The sequence below is a fragment of the Trachypithecus francoisi genome, unplaced genomic scaffold (assembly GCF_009764315.1).
Source record: "Trachypithecus francoisi isolate TF-2019V2 unplaced genomic scaffold, Tfra_2.0 Lachesis_group2, whole genome shotgun sequence".
In the NCBI taxonomy this organism is placed as follows: domain Eukaryota; kingdom Metazoa; phylum Chordata; class Mammalia; order Primates; family Cercopithecidae; genus Trachypithecus; species Trachypithecus francoisi.
The window spans coordinates 173,252,311-173,272,698 of NW_022681465.1; the positions used below are offsets into that span (position 1 = coordinate 173,252,311).

Consider the following 20,388-nt stretch of genomic DNA (forward strand, 5'->3'; position numbering starts at 1 on the left):
ATAGTATCTACTAGTAATATCTCTAAAAGTGTCAAGATTCATAACCAACTTAATTTTTCTTAAATTTAAATTTTGTTATATTAAGTTTACCCTAAATTTTCCTTTCAAGCTTCGTTCAAAGGGATACTGACATATATATATATGGTCCACAAGGCTCAATTTGTTCATTTCAGAACTTGAGATTTGACGGGAAACTGTTCATAACTCAGCAGTATTTTTTTTTAAATGCTCTCTGGGTGAGGAAAAGATCTAATTACATTATGCTTTTCTAGGTAGAAGCATACATTAATGCTAATTTAAAAAAAAAGTTTTAAAAACCGAATTACAATTGTTAACAGTGGATTATTACAAAATGAGGGGAAAAAACCAGAAATCACCTTTTACTTTTAGGTACCTAAAATAATTGCTTAATAAGAATCTGTTAAATTTTGCTAAACTAAGAAAGATTCAGTTGGATCTCTTATAATACTAAGCAGACAATTAGTAAAAATGACCGGCACAAGGAGTCTTTGTGCACTTGCTCATAGTACTATGATTTATGGGATAAATAGTACATATTAAGAGTTTACTGTTTATGATAGCTAGGGGGGAAAAAAGTTAAAACTGTTGTGAAAGTAGCAAGGATGTTTCCAAAAAAACCTTAATGGTTTTTTTTTTTTTAAGAGACAGGGTCTTGCTCTATTGCCCAGGCTGTGTAGTGTAGTGGCACAATCAATTCACTGCCGCCTCAACCTCCTGGGCTCAAGCATCATCCCACCTCAGCCTCCCGAGTAGCTAGGACTACAGGCATGAGGCACCATATCTGGCTAATTTTTTTTTGTTTTCATAGAGATGGGGGTCTCATTATGTTGCCCAGGCTGGTCTTCAACTCCGGCTTCTAGTGATCCTCCTGCCTCAGTCTCCGAAAGAGCTGAATTTACAGGCATGAGCCCCTGTGCCTAGCTAATGGCATCCTTTTAATAAAAAGTATTTAAAATTATTTTCTGTGAAAATAAGTAAAAATGTTATCAGTATGGAGTTTAGTTTTACCTTGGCTTCTGTCTCGGCTTTCTCCAATATCAGTGCTTGTTGTTGCAATTGTATCTGCTAAGGCCATCAAAGACATCTGCTCCATCCGGCTGAGTCCTGGTAAACTAGAATGAAGTAAGTGGCCAGAAAGAACCTGAGCATGCTCAGGTCCGAAGTAAGTTGGACTGTATTGTGAAAGGTCAATAACTCTAGGCTTTGTATTTTCTTCATCTGTCTCTAACATATGAGTATCAGTCATTACAGGTTGAATCTGAAAAAGCTCATCATAACTTTCTTTTGATAACTGGTTTGATTTACTTAAGGTACTCTCATTACCAGATTTCTCCAAAGATGAGTAACAGCTATCATCATCTGCTGCAAGTAAGGCATATAAAGGAAGTGGAGGAACAGAATCTATTTCTGTGTAATCTGTATTTTCAGCCTTGTTGAATGCCTGGGGGTCTCTGGTAGTGCTTCCACTAGCACTGATTGTGAGAGACCTAAGGCGGCGCTCATGATTAGATTCAGCTTCATTCAGAGCCACAACTTCCCCAGCAATGCACTTAACAAGATGGGACAATATGGCCTTGGCTCTCCGAACTTTACCAAGATCCATGAGTTCCAAAAGCTGCAAGGGATGATACTGAGGTAGAGTCGGGGAAAGTACATGAGCTGCTTCAAAAAGACCTGAATCTTCCATATCCACTGAAGGATCGAATGCAGTTTTCTTTCCACAGATTTTCTGTGCGAGACTGGTCATGGATCGAGTCAGAGTTTTCTTTGGAGGATGTAACCCAGAACTGGAGTTACTCTGTTTCATTAAACTTGTTATAGATGGAGTGCTCCCACTGTACGAATCTGTTATAATAGGTTCTTGTTTAGAAGATGGCTGCCACTGGGAATACACATGCATTTCACAGTCCATTCCTACCACAAGGATGCCATCCCGGACCCACGATAAAGAAACAGGAAAAGGTGGGGAGCCATCTACAGAAGAAACCAGGTCCACACTTCGTAATAGTACAAATTTAGAAAGGGGCACAACTTTAGTACTCTCCCAGAGAGGAAACGCCAGGCTTTCCTTAGCAGTCTGGTCTTGTACCTTGCCAGCCAGGGGTCCATACATAAAAAGTTTTGATCCAATTCCTACAGTCAGGATATGAGAACCATCTTCTCTAGACATCCAATCTAAGTGAACTAAATGCTTTGTGTTTGATGTGATATTCTCTTTACTAGATATATATATCTCTTGTTTATTATAGGCCACTAAATTGCTGTCAACACTAATGCCAGAATCCAATACTGTGCTTAACTCATCTAAATGAATTGTCTGTTCAAGGACCCAACATGAACCTCCTGTTGACTCACATTCGAAAATACTTACATGCATCACAAAGTCCTGGGAAGATCTACTATTAGATGCAGGCTGCTTATAAGCTACTGCTAAACGATTTGTATGTGCACAGCTAACTTCTATAGGCCTACCAGGTACAGTTATACTACTATTGCTCTGAAGTCCATCTTCAATAAGTAATGGCCATTCTTCCCAAATGTATGCAAGATCAATTTTTCCATTCTTTGATGTGGCAGATTGTCCATCTGTTACTCTGCATCTCCAGAATCTTACTTTCTCATCTGAACATGAAGTTGCCAATAAATAAGGAGCACTGCATGCAGGATATATAGAAGATGAACTCAGATGTCCTAAAATAAAAAAATCCATTAACAAAATGTCAAATTTGGTTAAATACTTCTGTTTTTATTAACTACTGTTAAGAGCATGACAGCCTATATTTATTTAAGAAGGGGTAGCAAGAATAGTAAGAAAGAGGCTTTTAATGACATCAGAAAGGTATATAAAAAGAAAGGATCACCAAAACCTAGAATGTAAAGGGAACTCTGAGATAATTTACTTCAATTATTGAAGGTTAAACATCTTGGGCCTAAATCAAACAACTTAGGCGTAGGCAGAATTTAAAAACTTGAATTCTAGTCAATCCAGAATTTGTTTCACAGCTCTTTGCTAGTTTTATACATTATAAATCTAATTTTAAAGCTATCAATGCATTTTTTTTTTTAATTTGTCAACACTCACTGGCTCCTTCTCTTTCACATTTTTCAATATAAATGTGAATGGCCTATGTTTACTTAAGTACTGAATGGTCACTTTACAGGGCCCTTCATGATTGAGGTATATTTGCCATAACAAATGCTGAGAAGATTCCTAATTAGAACTTAACATTTGCTTGACTTAATTATGCACTATTAGTTTTCTAAAACAGGGGCCTTGATTTTTATTTTTGATTAGTATTCTTGATACTACAGAACAGTAGTTCTTGACCTTTTGCATGCATAAGAATCACTTGAAAGGCTTGTAAGACCAGGCCACTGGGCCCCATCCCAGAGTATGAGATTCAGTAACCCTGGGTGGCCCAAGAAATGGGGTGGCCCATTTCTAACAAGTTTCCAGGATGCTGATGCTGTTGGCCTGGGGACACTTTGAAAACCACTGCTCTAGAAAAAGGATAATAAATATATAGCAGAAACCATACAATCAGAATCACGGCTCCAGGAAGCTATTGCCAATACCATCAAAGTTTGCAAATAAGGGACAACTTAGTTACCATCTCCGCTCTAGAAACTGTCCCTTTGTCTTCCCAAAAAGACAAAATTTGTTTTAGAAATCAATATTTAAGACTAGAACTGGCTGATAAATGTCAGAGTAATCTGAAAACATAATGAGAACTGTAAGTCTTCAATTTAGGGTACTTGAATACTATTGTTTCCATTTCTGGTTCTGTGTGGATTTAAGAGGTAGTTCTAGCACCTATTTTTAAATACCTGGTAAATACTCATGTGTTACAAAATCAGTCTCTTTTCATAAAATTTACAAACCTGCTGATGGCTTAATACTTATTATCTCAACTCCTTCTGGCAAATGCAATTCTTGGCTATAAACCATTTCTGAAAACAGAGTCAACTTGCTGGTACTCTGGAGATTTGCTCTGCAAGCCTGATACTTTTGTGAAAAAGGAGACAGGATCTTCTCTGGAGAAGAAGAATAATGTTCTTCTGGCCGCCAAACTGCTTCAGATAATTTTGTATCTACTTTTTCATCTATAAAACATAAGAAAAGAACCAAAAACTGAGGCAGAGGAACCCTATAAATATTACGATTGCTACATTTCACAATCCGAAACTGCCTTGTAAAAGATAAAATAGTAAACATATAAATATGATTCTTCACATAAAGAAAATAAGAAAAGCTTTTTGAATTAATTGAATAATCTACAGTTATCACCATTTAATGAGAATGGCTTTAAGAAATATGTACCAAATTATCTAATTTTGTGTAATCTGTTAACTTACACCTATTAAAGTTACACACACACACAAAAGACTTACCTAATGAGACAGGAATTGATTTTAGATGTAAATTCCACATGTGTAATAGTGAACGGTTGTCTTGAGTGCATTCTATGACAATTAGGTAGAACTTCTCAGAAAATCCATTAGATGAGCTGCCTGTTGGTATTAACGATTTTTTCACTGTTAATACGTATAAAAGAGACAACTTGCTAAATATGCCAAGTTAAAATAATTGGACTTTAAAAAGAAGAAAATTAAAAACTACCTACGGCTTCAAATACAAGTGGTATTATAAAATATATTCAAGTCCTTCACCATATGAATTTGTATTAACTTAAAATTTTTACAATAATATGTATGCTATTTCATGTTTGAATTGACAGGTTTACAGTCACCATCATCAAATTGTTCACAAAGATTAAACCATATGAAGTAGAAAATTTCTAAACAGATAGGAACTATGCAATATATACTTAAACTTAACATATCATGATGAAATGGTGGTGCCAAACATTTTTCAAATGAGTAAGGTCCATAATTGATGATGACTTCATGATATTTATCCAATGGTCAAATTATAAGTATTCATTATAAAACATATCATTCAAGAAAATTTGTCTTTGCCCAAATTGCACAGTTTAAACAGCACACGAGTTGCTCAAAATAAATATATCTTTTTAAAATACATCAGAAAAAATCAATGATTTATTTATTGCCTGAAAAAATCTTTTTAACAAGAGATTTTAATCCAACTTTTCTTCATTATAAGCTATTATTCACTATGTGCACAATTAGGTAAATGAAAATTACAGTATAAAAACAAAATAAATCACAGAACATGTAAAACATGAGAAAGCAGGTATAGAAGGGTACAAAGACTTTGCCCTTTTATAAATCTGCATAGGAAAAAAATAAAAAACGGTAACCATAAAGTTTTAAATCATCTTGCATTGACAGACTAAATAAAAAGGTAACTTTGGTAATGTATTCTAAGTTAGGCATCCAAAATACAGAAATTAAGAGAAAAGAAAGGATAAAGATTATAACAAAAGAAAAAAGAAATCAATCCTAGTTTTGATAATTTCACTAACAACAAAAAATGCTCCATAATGAAAATATTTGTAAAACATTTTTCTTCTTCATAATAGAGCAAAAGAAATGAAATCATAATTCCTTAGGTATTTTCTAGGAAACTCTAATAATGAACATAATAGTTTCTGGCTAAAAGTAAAAATTTCCTGAATATTTTAAGAAAAATCATAGCCTTAAAGAGAAAAAAAAAAAAAACATTAAAAATTGAAGAATCTGAAAAAAGAAAATGTTAGAACACATGAAGATCATAGAAAATCTCAACCTTATACAAATAGAGTAACTTCTTTTAAAAGTTTTAAAGAGACTTAAATTGTTAACAATATTAACATGTTCATTAATATTTTAATATGAAAAGAAAGGATATTTTTGTTTATACAATAAATAATCCCATCTCTTATGTCTGATATCTTTAATCCCCATTTTTAGCATATTTCCACCATGTTCAGAGTTAAAAAAACACATAAAGTGTATTTGCACAGCTCATTAATTCAGGGAAAACTGATAGAAGACGAAAAGCAATGGTAAGAAATTAGATGTCAACATAAAAGTGCAGAACTCTAAGGAGTACTTCTCATAAAAGAAGAAAAATGGAAAAGGTGGCAGAAAGACATGATATACAAGAGAAGAAAAAAGTCTGAACAAATACAGAAGATATTTAACATCTGAATCTTGATAACTTCTTTGTGTAATGGGCACATATTGTATAATTGATTTATAAGATTTTGATCCTCAAGAATGCCATTTTTGAGTCTGGTTTGGCTCTGTAATCTCAAGTGATGACCAAAAGATTTTAGCTTTATTTTACTCAGTGTGCTTTCATGTAAAGTAATAATTAATGTTGATGAGAGGAGTTTAACAACATTTTAAAACCTGTTTTACTATAAAAATATTAATTAAGACAATTAGTTTTTAAATTAAGGACTTTCTAGCTTGAAGTTTTAAGCTACTTCTTTAAATTACAAATTTTCAAAAGGCAGGAGGTCCATAATATCCAAATGGATGGGTAGGACCCCATCCATGCAAAAAGCTCTCACATGTTAATAATAAAGCATTTCTATTATGCAGTTTAAAAAACATAAAACCAAGATGCCCCTTTAATTTTGTTCATATTTCCTACCTGGTTAAGAATAAAAAGATACTCACATTTATGATAAATATTTAATAAACCTACTCCAAACAATTTTTACTTCAAACAGACAACGTAAAGCATTTTACCAATTCATCTTTATTAACTGCCTAACACACTGTACATAGTATTTCTCATTCCATAAACACTTCTTCCTTACCTGCATTAGATGAAATGTTGTCTTTGCCAAGGCGTTTCTTCTCAATGTTATTCAAAATGAAGTCTTCTTGAAAAACATGAAGCAGTTGGGTTTTTCTCCCATGCTGAATATAAATAAATATCAACGTAAGTTGATCTATGTGTTATTTACCCAATGCTAAACAGCCAGAAAAATAATACTTCATAATGAGATATTTAAAGGCAGAATAAGAAGTCAAACGTTCAGCAGAACGTAAGTGTATGGTACCTCCATTAGATGAAACAGATGAATATAAAAATTTAGGTCAAGATGATTCGCTTTCATTACAACGAGTCTTTGTAAGTAAGAAATAATATCCACCAGTCTTTTATTTAGCCACAAATTGGAAACTAGGTTTCTTTCCAGTGATTTTCATAACCAAGGATGAGGAACCTAACACCACTTTATTAAATCTAATGGTAATATGATAATATTTTTATAATATGTTTGAGTCAAAGTTTGAAAATTTATCTGGTTGTGAATATAGTAATGAGCATTATAATTTGTTTTCTAGTCTGAAGTCTAGAAAGTAAAATATACAATAGTATGTTATCTATTATGTGATGAGTTAATTACTGAATCTATTTTACCTGTAAATATATAGCAAATTATCCAATTATATTAATATATAGATTTTATGCAAAATGCTTTCACAAACTTTTTTTAATATACCTCCCCCCCAAAATTAATACTTACAAGTTTGGTGATGGTATCTAATGCAATAATGCATCCTGGCCTGGCTGTTGATTGTTGACTGACGATGTTAAAGACTTCACCAACATATTTCTGTTTTTTTAAAAAATTGATAATTTACTAAACAATTCATATGCAAATAAGAGTAACAAAATTTCAGGCATAACAGAAAAATAACAATAAAATTCAAGTGGGCTTAAATATAGTCCCTTTCAACTATAAAAATTCTAGGTCTTTAGTCTTTATAGGAAGTAACACACAAATGAAAAAGCATTACAGCTCAGTTGGTACAGAGAAAAACAAAAGCAATGCTTGATAACCGTTAAGGGAAAAAAATTATATCAATAAATGTGAAAAACTGATTTCAATCTCCTAGAAATGTTCTAATAATTAGTGCTTTTTAAACATTAATTTTCAGGTAGGAAGGATAGAGCTAAAGAAACAAGATTCCATACTATCAAGTATGCTGATTTCTTGAGCCATTCATGTCCTGACTGCTTTAGTTAAGGTCACACTGCTAAATCCAGTGGTCTATTTTCAAATCTTTACAGTACTTGCTTTATTAGCAGCATCTGATCTTGGTAATCATTTCTTCTCCCTCTTTGAAATACTTTTTTCTTTTGTCTTCCATTGTATGCCACATTCACCCTTGTATTTCCACCCTACTTTTAACAGAGCTTTCCAGTATTCCATCTTTAATTTTTTTTAACTTTCACTATAGGTTTGGGAGTACGTGTGCAAATGTGTTATACAGGTAAACTGATGTCACAGGGCTTTGTTGTACAGATTATTTCATCATCCAGGTACTAAGCCTACTACCCAACAGTTATTTTTTCTGGTCCTCTCCCCCCTCCCACCTTCCACCCTGAAGAAGTCCCCAGTGTCTGTTGTTCCATTCTCTGGGTTCATAAGTTCTCATCATTTAGCTCCCACTTATAAGTGAGAACATGCAGTATCTGGTTTTCCATTCCTGTGTTAAGTTTGCTAAGGATAATGGCCTCCTTAAAGAATGGCCTCCATAAAGAAGTTGCTTTATGAATGCCAGCTCCATCCATGTTCCTGCAAAATACATCATTTCATTCTTTTTTATGGCTGCACAGTATTCCACGGTGTACATGTACCACATTTTCTTTTTTTTTTTTTTTTGAGACAGAGTCTCACTCTGCCGCCCAGGCTGGAGTGCAGTGGAGCGATCTCGGCTCACTGCAAGCTCCGCCTCCCGGGATCACGCCATTCTCCTGCCTCAGCCTCCCAAGTAGCTGGGACTACAGGCACCTGCCACCACGCCCTGCTAATTTTTTGTACTTTTTTAGTAGAGACGGGGTTTCACCATGTTAGCCAGGATGGTCTTGATCTCCTGACCTCATGATCCGCCCTCCTCGGCCTCCCAAAGTGCTGGGATTACAGGCGTGAGCCACCGCTCCCAGCCGCATCACATTTTCTTAATCCAATCTGTCACTCTTTGTCACTCTTGGGCATTTGGGTTGATTCTGTCTTTGCTATTGTGAATAATGCTGCAGTGAATATTCGCATGCATATGCCCTTATCACAGAATGATTTATATTCCTCTGGGTACATAGCCAGTAATGGGATTGCTGGGTCGAAAGGCAGTTCTGTTTTTAGCTCTTTGAGGAATCACAGTACTGCTTCCACAATGGCTGAACTAATTTATACTCCCATCAACAGTGTGTGTTCCCTTTTCACTGCAACCTCACCAGCATCTGTTTTTTTTTTGTTTTTTGTTTTTTGTTTTTTTTTCATAATAGCCATTCTGACTGGTGTGAGATGGTGTCACACTGCGGTTTTTATTTGCATTTCTCTAATGATCAGTAATATTCAGTTTATCATGTTTGTTGCCACATGTATATCTTCTTTTGAAAAGGGCTTTATCCACTTTTTGATGGAGCTGTTTTTCTCTTGTAAATTTGTTTCAGTTCCTTATAGATGTTGGATATTCAGATCTTTCTCAGCGGCATAGTTTGCAAATATTTTCTCCTATTCTGTAGGTTGTCTGCTTACTCTGTTGTGATTGCTTTTGATGTCTTTGTCATGAAATCACTGCCCATTCCTATGTCCAGAACGGTATTGCCTAGAATTGTCTTCCAGCGTTTTTAGAGTTTTAGGTTTTACATTTAAGTCTTTAATCCATCTTGAGTTGATTTCTGTATATGATACAAGGAAGGGATCCAGTTTCAATTTTCTGAATATGGCTAGCCAATTCTGCCAGCACCATTTATTAAATAGGGAATCCTTTCCCCATTGCTTTTGTCAGATTTGTCAAAGATCAGAGAGTTGTAGGTGTGTGGTCTTATATCTGGATTCTCTATTGTGTTCCATTGTCAATGTGCCTGTTTTTGTACCACTACTCTGCCGTTTTGGTTATGGTTCCATATGACTTTTAAAATAGGTTTCTCTAGTTCTGTGAAGAATGTTGTTGGTAGTTTGATAGGAATAGCATTGAATCTGTAAATTGCTTTGGGCAGTATGGCCATTTTAATGATACGGATTCTTCCTATCCATCAACATAGGATCTTTTTCCCATGTGTTTGTGTCTTATCTGATTTCTTTGAGCAGTGTTTTGTAATTCTCATTGTAGAGATCTTTCACCCCCCATGGATAGCTGTATTCCTAGTTATTTTATTCTTTTTGTGGCAGTTGGGAATGGGACTGTCTTCCTGAATTGGTTCTCAGCTTAGCTGTTGTTGGCGTATAGGAATGCTAGTGATTTCTTGTATATTGATTTTTGTATCCTGAAACTTTACTGAAGCTATTTATTAGATCTAGGAGCCTTTGGGCCAAGACATAGGGTTGTCTAGATATAGAAACATGTCATGTACAAACAGTGATAGTTTTACTTCCTGTCTTCCTATTTAGATGCCCTTTATTCCTCTTTCCTGATTGCTCTGGCCAGCACTTCCAATAAAATGTTGAACAGGAGTGGTAAGAGAGGGAATCCTTGCCTTGTGTCAGTTTTCAAGGGGAATGCTTCCAGCTTTTGCCCATTCAGTATGATATTGGCTGTGAGTTTGTCAAAGATGGCTGTTATTATTCTGAGGTATGCTCCTTCAACACCTAGTTTATGGAGAGTTTTTAACATGAAGGAATGCCAAATTTTATCAAAAGCCTTTTCTGCATCTATCGAAATAATTATGTGTTTTTTGTCTTCAGTTCTCCTTATGTGATAAATCATATTTAATTTTCATATGCTGAACAAAACTTGCATCCTGGGAATTAAGCCTACTTGATCATTGTGAATTAGCTTTCTGATGTGCTGCTGCATTTGGTTTGCCAGTATTTTGTCAAGGATTTTTGCAATGATATTCACAGAGGATACTGGGCTTTCTTTTTGTGTGTGTCTGCCAGGTTTTGGCATCAGGATAATGCTGGCTTCAAAAAATTCGTTGGGGAGGAGTCTCTCCTCCTCAATTTTTTGGAATAGTTTCAGTAGGAATGATACCAGCTCTTCTTTGTGCATCTGGTGGAATTCAGCTATGAACCCCTCAGATCCTGGGTTTTTCGGTTGGTAGGCTATTAATTACTGATTCAATTTTGGAGCTCGTATTGGTCTGTTTAGGGAATCAATTTCTTCCTGGTTCAGTCTTAGGAGGGGGTATGTGTCCAGGAATTTATCCATCCCTTGTAGGTTTTGTAGTCTGTGTCCATGCAAGTGTTTGTAGTAGTTTCTGATTATTGTTTTTATTTCTGTAGAGTCAGTGGTAACATCCCCTTGGTAATTTCTAACTGGGTTTATTCGGATGTTCTCTCTCTTAGTTAGAAATGTATCTGTCTTATTAATTTTTTTCAAGAAACCAATTCCTGGAATTGTAGATCTTTTGAATGGTATTTTGTGTTTCCATTTCCTTCAGTTCATCTCTGATTTTGATGATTTCTTATCTTCTGTTAGCTTTGGGGTTGATTTGTTTTTCCTTCTCTAATTCTTTCAGTTGTGATGTTAGGTTATTAATTTGTGATCTTTCTGACTTTTTGATGTGAGCATTTAGTACTATAAATTTCCCTCTTAACACTGCCTTAGCTGTGTCCCAGAGATTCTGGCATGTTGTATCTTTATTCTCATTACTTTCAAAGAACTTCTTGGTTTCTGCCTTAATTTCACTGTTTACCCAAAAGTCACTCAGGAGCATGTTTTTAATATCCATGTAATTGCCTGGTTTAAGCTATTTTTTAAATCCTGACTTCTATTTTCATTGTACTGTGGTCCAACGGTGTGTTTCGTATGATTTGGGTTCTTCTGCATTTGCTGAGGATTGTTTTATATCCATTTATGTGGTCCAGTTTAGAGTATGTGCCATGTGGCAATGAGAGGAATATCTATTCTGTTGTTTTGGGTGGACAGTTCTGCAGCAGTCTGTCAGATACATTTGGTCCAATGTTGAGTTCAGGTCCTGAATATCTGTTAATTTTCTGCCTACATGATCTAATACTGACAGTGAAGTGTTGAAGTCTCCCAACTTATGTGGGAGTCTATGTCTCTGTGTAGGTTTCTAAGAAGTTGCTTTATGAATCCGGGTGCTCCTGTGTGGGTTGCATGTATATTTACCACAGTTAGGTCTTCTTGTTGAATTGAACCCTTTACCATTGTGTAATGCCTTTCTTTGTCTTTTTTAAATCTTTGTTGGTTTAGAGTCTGGTTTGTCTGAAATCAGGATGGCAACCTGGCTTTTTTCTGATTTCCATTTACTTGGTAGATCTTTCTCCATCCCTTTATTTTGAGCCTGTGGGTGTCATTACATGTGAGATGGGTCTCTTGAAGACCACATACCACTGTTTTTTAAAATTCAGTCTGCCACTCTATACCATGTACGTCGTGCATTAAGCCTGTTTACATTCAAGGTTAGCACTGATATGTGTGGATCTGATTATGTTATTGTGTTGTAAGCTGGTTATTATGCTGGCTTGTATATGTGGTTGCTTTATAGTGTTACTAGTCTGTGTATTTAAGCGTGTTTTTATATCAGGTGGTAGTGATCTTTCCATTCAATATTTACTACTCCCTTCAAGACCCCTTGTAAGGCAGACTCCCTCAACATTTATCTAAAAAGGGTCTTATTTCTTCTCACTTAGGAAGCTTAGTTTGGCTGGATATGAAATTCTTGGTTGAAGACTTTTTCTTCTTTAACGATGTTGAATATAGGTCCCCAGTCTCTTCTGGAGAAATACGGAACACTTCACAAATTTGCATGTCATCCTTGCCCAGGAGCCATGCTCATCTTCTCTGTATTATTCCAATTTTAGTATATGGGGCTGCTAAAGTGAGCACACATTCAATCTATCACTTCTTAAGATGGTGTCTCTCTCTGTTGTCCAAGGCTGGAGTGCAGTGGTGTGATCTTGGTTCACTGCAACCTCTACCTCCCAGGTTCAAGCGATTCTCCTGCCTCAGCCTCCCAGGTAGCTGAGACTGTAGGTTCCTGCCACCACATCTGGCTAATTTTTATATATTTAATAGACGGGGCTTCACCATGTTGGCCAACCTGGTCTCAAACTTCTGACCTCAAGTGATCCGCCTGCCTTGGCCTTCAAAACAGCTGGGACTACAGGCATGAGCCATCACTCCTGGCCTAACACTTCTGTTTTCTAACTATAGTCTCACCCTTGACAATCTCACCCACTTCCACAACTTTAAATTTATATGCTGACAACTATTGCATATCTTCAGGCCAGACCTCCCTCTGAACTCCAGATACTAACCTACTATGTCTTTTGGCTGTCAAACAGGCATCTCAAAATTAACATGATCAAAGCCAGACTCTTGAATTTCCCTGTCCCTCAAAACCTGTTACTTCTACATTCTTCCACATCTCAATTTACAGCAATTCTATTCTTCTTAATATTCAATAATGAATCTTGGGAGTCCTCTTTTTTCTCACACACATACCGTATCCAGTTCATTCAGAGTTATTCAATGTTCTAAACAACATCTTGAATTTGGCCATTCTTATCATCTCTGCTGTTACCACTAGCTACATTCTAAGCTCCTTTTTTCCCTCTCCTAGACTACTATAATTGGTTCCTAAATTGGTCTCTTTGGATCTACTTCTGCATCCCATGTCTAATCTATACAACCACCAGAGGAATCATTTAAAACTGAAATCATTTCATACCTCTTCTGTGGTTTCCATGTTATTCAGAGTAAAAGCTGAAGTAACCACAATGGCATATCAGCCTTCATATGACCTGGCCAGGCTAACTTTCTGATTTTATCCCTATTTTCCACCTCACATGCTCTTCTCTAGCCACGGTGGTCTTATCGCTATTCCTTTACATACTGTATTAGTCCATTTTCACACTGCTATAAATAAATACTTGAGACTGGGTAATTTATAAATACAAGTTTAACGGACTCATAGTTCTGCATGACAGGGGAGGCCTCAGGAAACTTACAATCATGGTGGAAGGTGAAGGAGAAGTAAGACCTTCTTCACAAGGTGGCAGGAAAAAAGCATGCAGGGGAAACTGCCACTTTTAAAACTATCAGATCTTGTGTGAACTTGCTCACTATCAGGCAAACAGCATGAGGGAAACGGCCCCCACGTTCCAATCACCTCCTACCAGGTACCTCCCTTGACATGTGCAATTACAATTCGAGATGAGATGTGGGTGAGCACACAGCAATAAACCGTATCAATTCACCCAACCCCTCCCAAATCCCCTTTTCACATTCCAAAACCAATCATGCCTTCCCAATAGTTCCCCAAAGTCTTAACTCCTTCCAGAATTAACCCAAAAGCCCAAGCCCAAAGTCTCATCTGAGACAAGGGAAGTCCCTTCTGCCTATGAGCCTGTAAAATCAAAAACAAGTTGGTTACTTCCAAGATACAATGGGAGCACAGGCATTGGGTAAATGTTCTGTTTCAAATAGGAGAAACTGGCCAAAACAAAGGGGCCATGGGCTCCATGTAAGTCTGAAACTTGGCCAGGCAGTCATTAAATCTTAAGCACCAAAATCTCCTTTGACTATATGTCTTATATCCAGGGCACATTGACAGAGGGGTGGGTTCCCACGGCCTTGGGAAGCTCTGCCCCCATGGCTCTGCAGGGTACAATGCCTGTGGCTGCTTTCATGGGCTAGTGTTGAGTGCTTATGGCTTTTCCAGGCACATGGTGCAAGCTGTCAGTGGATCTACCTTTTTGGGGTCTGGAGGATGATGGCCCTCTTCTCCCAGTTCCATGAAGCAGGCCCCAGTAGAACTCTGTGGGACACTCCAACTCCACATTCTCCTTCTGCATTGCCTCAGTAGAAGTTCTCCATGAGGGCTCTGCCTCTGCTGCAGACCTCTGCCTGAATATCCAGCTGTTTCCATACATCCTCTGAAATCTAGGTGGTTGCTGCCAAGTCTCAACTCTCATATTCTGCTCACCCACAGGCCCAACACCATGTGGAAGCCACCAAGGCCTAGGGCTTGCACTCTCTGAAGCAAAAGCCCGAGCTGTACCATGGCCCCTTTTAGCCATGGCTGGAGCTAGAGCAGCTGGGAGGAAAGGCACTGAATCCCAAGGCTGCACAGAGCAGCTGGGTCCTGGGCCTGACCCATGAAACCACTTTCACTCCTGGGCCTCTGGACCTCTGATGGGAGGGGCTGCCATGAAGATCTTTGGCATGCCCTGGAGACATTTTCCCCATTGTCCTGGCTATTAACATTCAGCTCCTGGTTACTTATTAAATTTCTGTAGCCCTTGAATTCTTCTCCAGAAATGGGTTTTTCTTTTCTACCACAGGGTCAGGCTGCATATTTTCTAAACTTTTATGCTCTGCTTCCCTTTTAAACGTAAGTTAACATAAATTTCCATTTCAAGCCATCTCTTTGTAAACACATATAACTGAATGCATTCAGAATAAGCCAGGTGATCTCTTGAATGCTTTGCTGCTTAGAAATTTCTTCTGCCAGATAACCTAAATCATCTCTCTCAAGTTCAAAGTTCCACAGATCTCTAGAGCTGGGCCAAAATGCCACCAGTCTCTTTGCTAAAGCATAACATGAGTGATCTTTGCTCCAGATCCCAGTAAGTTCCTCATCTCCATCAGAGACCACCTCAGCCAGGACTTCATTGTCCATATCATGATCAGCAATTTGGTCAAAGTCATTCAACAAGTCTCTAGGAAGTTCCAAACTTCCCCACATCTTCCTGTCTTCTTCTGAGCCCTCCAAACTATTCCAACATCTGCGTGTTACCCAGTTGCAATGTCGCATCCACATTTTTGGGTTATCCTTATAGCAGTGCCCCACTCCTGGTACCAATTCTCTGTATTAGGCTGTTTTCACACTCTATAAAGAAATACCTCAGACTGGGTAATTTATAAATTAGTTTAATTGATTCACAATTCTACATGGCTCAGGAGGCCTCAGGACTTACAATCATGGCAGAAGGCAAAGGAGAAGCAAGCACCTTCTTCACAGGTATCAGGAGAGAGCACATGTGCAGGGGAAACTGCCACTTTTAAAACCATCAGATCTTGTGAGAGCTCCCTCACTATCATGAGAACAGAATGGGAGAACTGCCCCCATGATCCAATCACCTCCCACCCAGGGCCCTCCCTCAACACGTGGGGATTATAATTCAAGATGTGATTTGGGTGGGACACAGAACCAAACCATATCATATACCAAACATGCTGTGGCCTTGGGATCTCTGAACCAGCTGTCCCTTTTCCCAAATCACTCTCCCTTTAACAAATATCTACATATCTAGTTCCCACATGTTCAGATCTTTACTCAAATGGTACTTTTTCTGTGAAATTTTCCCTGACCAGCAACTTCCTTGGCAATCCTTAATTCTTCTGCAACACTGTTTCTCTCCATAGTATTTTTTAATTAATATATTTTTATCTGTTTTCTTCCTATCTCCCTTCACCAGAATATAAGCTCTACAATACAAATTTTTACCTGTTTTCTTCACATCTAAATACCCATTACTTAAAAATGCCTGATAAATAGAAGACCCCCCCCCAAAATATATACATTTCTACTGTAACACTATATATATGTTTTGGAAAACCTTGTGTTCTGCAAAGTTATGCATTAAAATTAACTTACAGAAAAAAACAGGATTGGAACAGATCACTGACATTTATGCAACTTTGTAAGCCGAGCATTAACAAATACATTAATTGGCAGTCAGGGAGGCGGCTTGAATCTCCTAAATAGAAAGCCTGGTACAGCTGAAGGCTACTCTGGAGATACCAAAAGAAAAATTGTCAAAACCAGAAAATTGGAAATGCTTGCTTGTTGGATGTTCCAAGACAATGCAGTTAGAAGGTTGTTATTAGGTGGGTATGAGAACAAATGTGGCCTGTCATAAGGCAAAAGCCTTGCAACAATACTGAAAGAACTCTTGTCTGAATCGTAACCAAGCTAACGGCTCTTTCTTTTCATGCTTAAGATAAAAATTCTATTCCTGTTGTTCCAGCTCCTCTGGCCTATAAAATAATTGCAGATGGGCTGATATAACTTCTACATTACACTGTCAGTAGTCCTCATTTATCTACGAGCAAAGAAGTGTTACAGAAACATATTTTAGGAGACCAGACTCTACTTTCTTTCAAAGAGTGAAAGAAATGGTTTCCTTTTAAAGGAGCTTAGAATCATTGTAAAAGTACAATACAAATGTGAAAAATAAAACAAAGATACAAATGCTTATTACAAATTATAGGTCACAATTCTAGAACATACCCAAAAAATATAAACTATCTAAAAACATAACATTATATACTCAAGCTGTTTTAAAAGACATTACTTACAGAAATTTCAGGGTTAGAAAGCTCAGATAAAAGTTTCTTAGCATCAATAACTGCTTCATATAATCTCAGATATTGTCCATCACTGGCTACAAAGCATGCACTAGGAGAGTTGCAGTATGCACCTAGAAAGTATTTACAAATATTAAAATTTCACCCTTTAATGATAATGTCAGCAAATCTAAATTACTGAAATAAAAACCAGAATACTTACCCAGACAATAACTGGGTATAAGAGTGGGCAGCCATGCCACATTGGAAAAGGCAGAAACATGAAGAGAATTAATCCGGGCAAGCTCAGAAACTCCTCCAGAAAAAGACAATGGCCCAACTGGGTCAACCCTCCAAAGAATAAGCTCACTGTAAACTGCATTGGGATCCTGAAATGCCACATCAACAGTGCTTTTATTTTGTTGTGTCCAAGAGCATTCTTCGATATTTAGAGCATCAAAAGGTTGCTTTGGGTTATCAACATCTGGTGTCCTTAATGCATTATGGTGTGATGTTGTCAGCAACAATGGTAATACTGAGTGGCAAGCTAAATCATTAAGATGAAAACGATGACCACAATATCTGGATTTGTGGGAAATACTGAGAACAGTAGAAAAAGCAGATTCCTCGGCAAAACTGACCAGCCACTGATTCAGAGAACCATCAGCGTGTTTTGAAATCATCATAACATTAGGAGTAAAAATACTTAATTTTAAACTATTAGATGATTTATTGTGACCGGAAGAAATAAGCATTGATGTGGAACGGGTGAGGCCAGAAGGTTTTTGTTTCCCTTGCTGAATAGCCAAGTCAACATTCTTGGTACAGGCATACATCATTATGCTTTTACAGAGAGAGTTTGCGTCACCTGTGGGGAAAGCTACTGGAATTCTGGAAACAAAGGACACCTAGAATTAAGAAAGCAAGTGTTAGAACATACAAAATTATATAAAGAGGTATCAGAAAACAGTACCCACATAAACAAGAAAGTAGCTCTCCAGAAATAACAGTAGTACCTGTACTTGACGAAACATACCAGGCTGGTATTCATCCAGCCAATCCACATGCCAAACTAGCAAAGAACCATCCATTGGATGAATACTAAATAGCATATCTGCATTTTTACTCCATTCAGACAGAAGTACTTCAATCTGATGATCAATGGCAGCTGACGATAATGACGTAAAACTTGAATTTGGTACCATTTTATCACAGCCTAATTCCTTCTTTTCAGGATTTATTTTCAGATCATCAACACCATCATCCGTTTCTATAAGCAAAAGAGTTCATAAACCAAGTAAATACAATCAGGCTTTTACTGTAAATTAAGAATTACCGAGCTTCTGGATAGCTGAACACATGGAGGTCTCATGCCTAAGGAAAGCATGGAAGCTCCATACCCCTTCCACCATACCTTACCCTACACATCTCTTTATCTGTATCCTTTGCAATATCCTTTATAATAAACCAGTAAACGTAATGCTTAATGATAATGCTCCAGAGCATGCTTTGAGATCTAGTTTCTTATCTACTTTTGCCCTTGCACAGACGAAAGGAGAAAACTTGGGACTTTCAAAAAATAAAAGTATCATTTGTTACTATAACACCTATCAAGTAGTTCAATTTAATCACTTACCTTTGGTGTTGAGTTTCATAGCCAGCAGCAATGCCAATATAGGACTAATTGTCAACCCAGAAAAGGAACTTGCTCCATTATTTGAACAACTGAGACAAGTTGTGGAAGTTTCTTTTTTAGTGGGACTCAGTCTTACTCTCGCCCAGGTTGGAGTACAGTGGTGTGATCTCGGCTCACTGCAACCTCTGCTGCCCAGGTCTAAGCAATTCTGCCTCAACCTCCCAAGTAGCTGGGATTACAGGTGCCTGCCACTGTGTCCGGCTAATTCTTGTACTTTTTAGTAGAGATGGGGTTTCACCATCTTGGTCAAGCTGGTCTTGAACTCCTGACCTCATGATCCACCTGCCTCGGCCTCCCAAAGTACTGGGATCACAGGAATGAGCCACCACGCCTGGCCAAGTTATGGAAGTTTCTTAATCTGACAGTGGTATGTACCTTATCTTCATTATAACAACACAAAATCAATCCAGCAATCTATAGACAACAATACTTTTATTAACCATGTGCTCAAGAAGGGGCCTCTTTCGCCACCTTATAATAAAGAGCCTATAGATATACTTTATAGCCAGATCAACTGTTATATATTCTGGTGTAGAGCCTTTTCTTATTTAGTGAGATCTGGGGATATCACCAGCATGGTTCAATCTATCACAACCCCCAAAGAGTTAGTTCAGTCATCAAATATGAATGAGATTTTATTCAGTGGATCAACATCAAACTGGCACTTTGATCCACTTGAGCCATTAAGTACTGTACAATATGCCCAGATCCACATAATGAAGAAGACTCTTTTTATTTTGAAGAAGTATATATTTTTCTTCAGATTATGTTTTCTTTGCCTTGAGTGTGAGGAACATAAAATGCCTTAGTAAAAGTAATACAACTAGTACAAACACACACAAATATCTTTATAAATGGATTCAAGATGAAAAACATAACAGTTTTCATATTAATAAGAAATGGTGGCTCAAGCCTGTAATCCCAGCACTTTGGGAGGCCGAGGCGGGCGGATCACAAGGTCAGGAGATCGAGACCATCCTGGCTAACACGGTGAAACCCCGTCTCTACTAAAAAATACAAAAAACTAGCCGGGCGAGGTGGCGGCCGCCTGTAGTCCCAGCTACTCGGGAGGCTGAGGCAGGAGAATGGTGTGAACCCGGGAGGCGGAGCTTGCAGTGAGCTGAGATCCGGCCACTGCACTCCAGCTTGGGCGACAGAGCGAGACTCCGTCTCAAAAAAAAAAAAAAAAAGAAATGGGCTCTGCATTAAAAGTAACTTTGCTCCAGAATATAAGGTCACTGGAGTTCACTGAGTAATCAGTAGTCATACAGGACTCAGTCAGTGGATTACTGGTAGAAAACTTAGTATCAACTGGAAAGTAAGTAAACTGGCTTCTCGATCCAGATGTTCTATATTCAACCACTCAGCTAACCTTCAGTAACACACACTGCTTTTCTGGACCTCAGTTTTGCTCACGCTAAAAAGAGGGAATTGGAATTGTAACTATAATTGGGACTGAGTTTTTTTTTTTTTAAGGCAGA

General features: G+C 37.5%; 1 protein-coding gene and 1 non-coding gene across 6 annotated transcripts in view; both read right to left on the minus strand.

Moving 5' to 3' along the window:
• The window catches only part of DMXL1 (Dmx like 1), a 178,854-nt gene that overhangs the window by 97,887 nt on the left and 60,579 nt on the right, over positions 1-20,388 (minus strand). For all 5 annotated transcript variants that reach the window (XR_004430118.1, XM_033181474.1, XM_033181471.1 and 2 more), the window contains 8 exons: positions 18,228-18,481; positions 17,435-18,119; positions 17,224-17,345; positions 7,470-7,559; positions 6,756-6,858; positions 4,414-4,533; positions 3,904-4,125; positions 1,030-2,712 (listed from right to left, as the gene is read on the minus strand). Coding sequence is in view for 4 of the 5 variants with exons in the window: in XM_033181474.1 (XP_033037365.1) it covers positions 1,030-2,712; positions 3,904-4,125; positions 4,414-4,533; positions 6,756-6,858; positions 7,470-7,559; positions 17,224-17,345; positions 17,435-18,119; positions 18,228-18,481 (3,279 nt within the window). In the remaining variant the exon portion in view is untranslated. The remainder of the gene's footprint in view (positions 1-1,029; positions 2,713-3,903; positions 4,126-4,413; positions 4,534-6,755; positions 6,859-7,469; positions 7,560-17,223; positions 17,346-17,434; positions 18,120-18,227; positions 18,482-20,388) is intronic.
• Positions 12,637-12,744, minus strand: LOC117066166. The gene has a single exon (XR_004430166.1). It is a non-coding gene; the product is annotated as a U6 spliceosomal RNA (small nuclear RNA).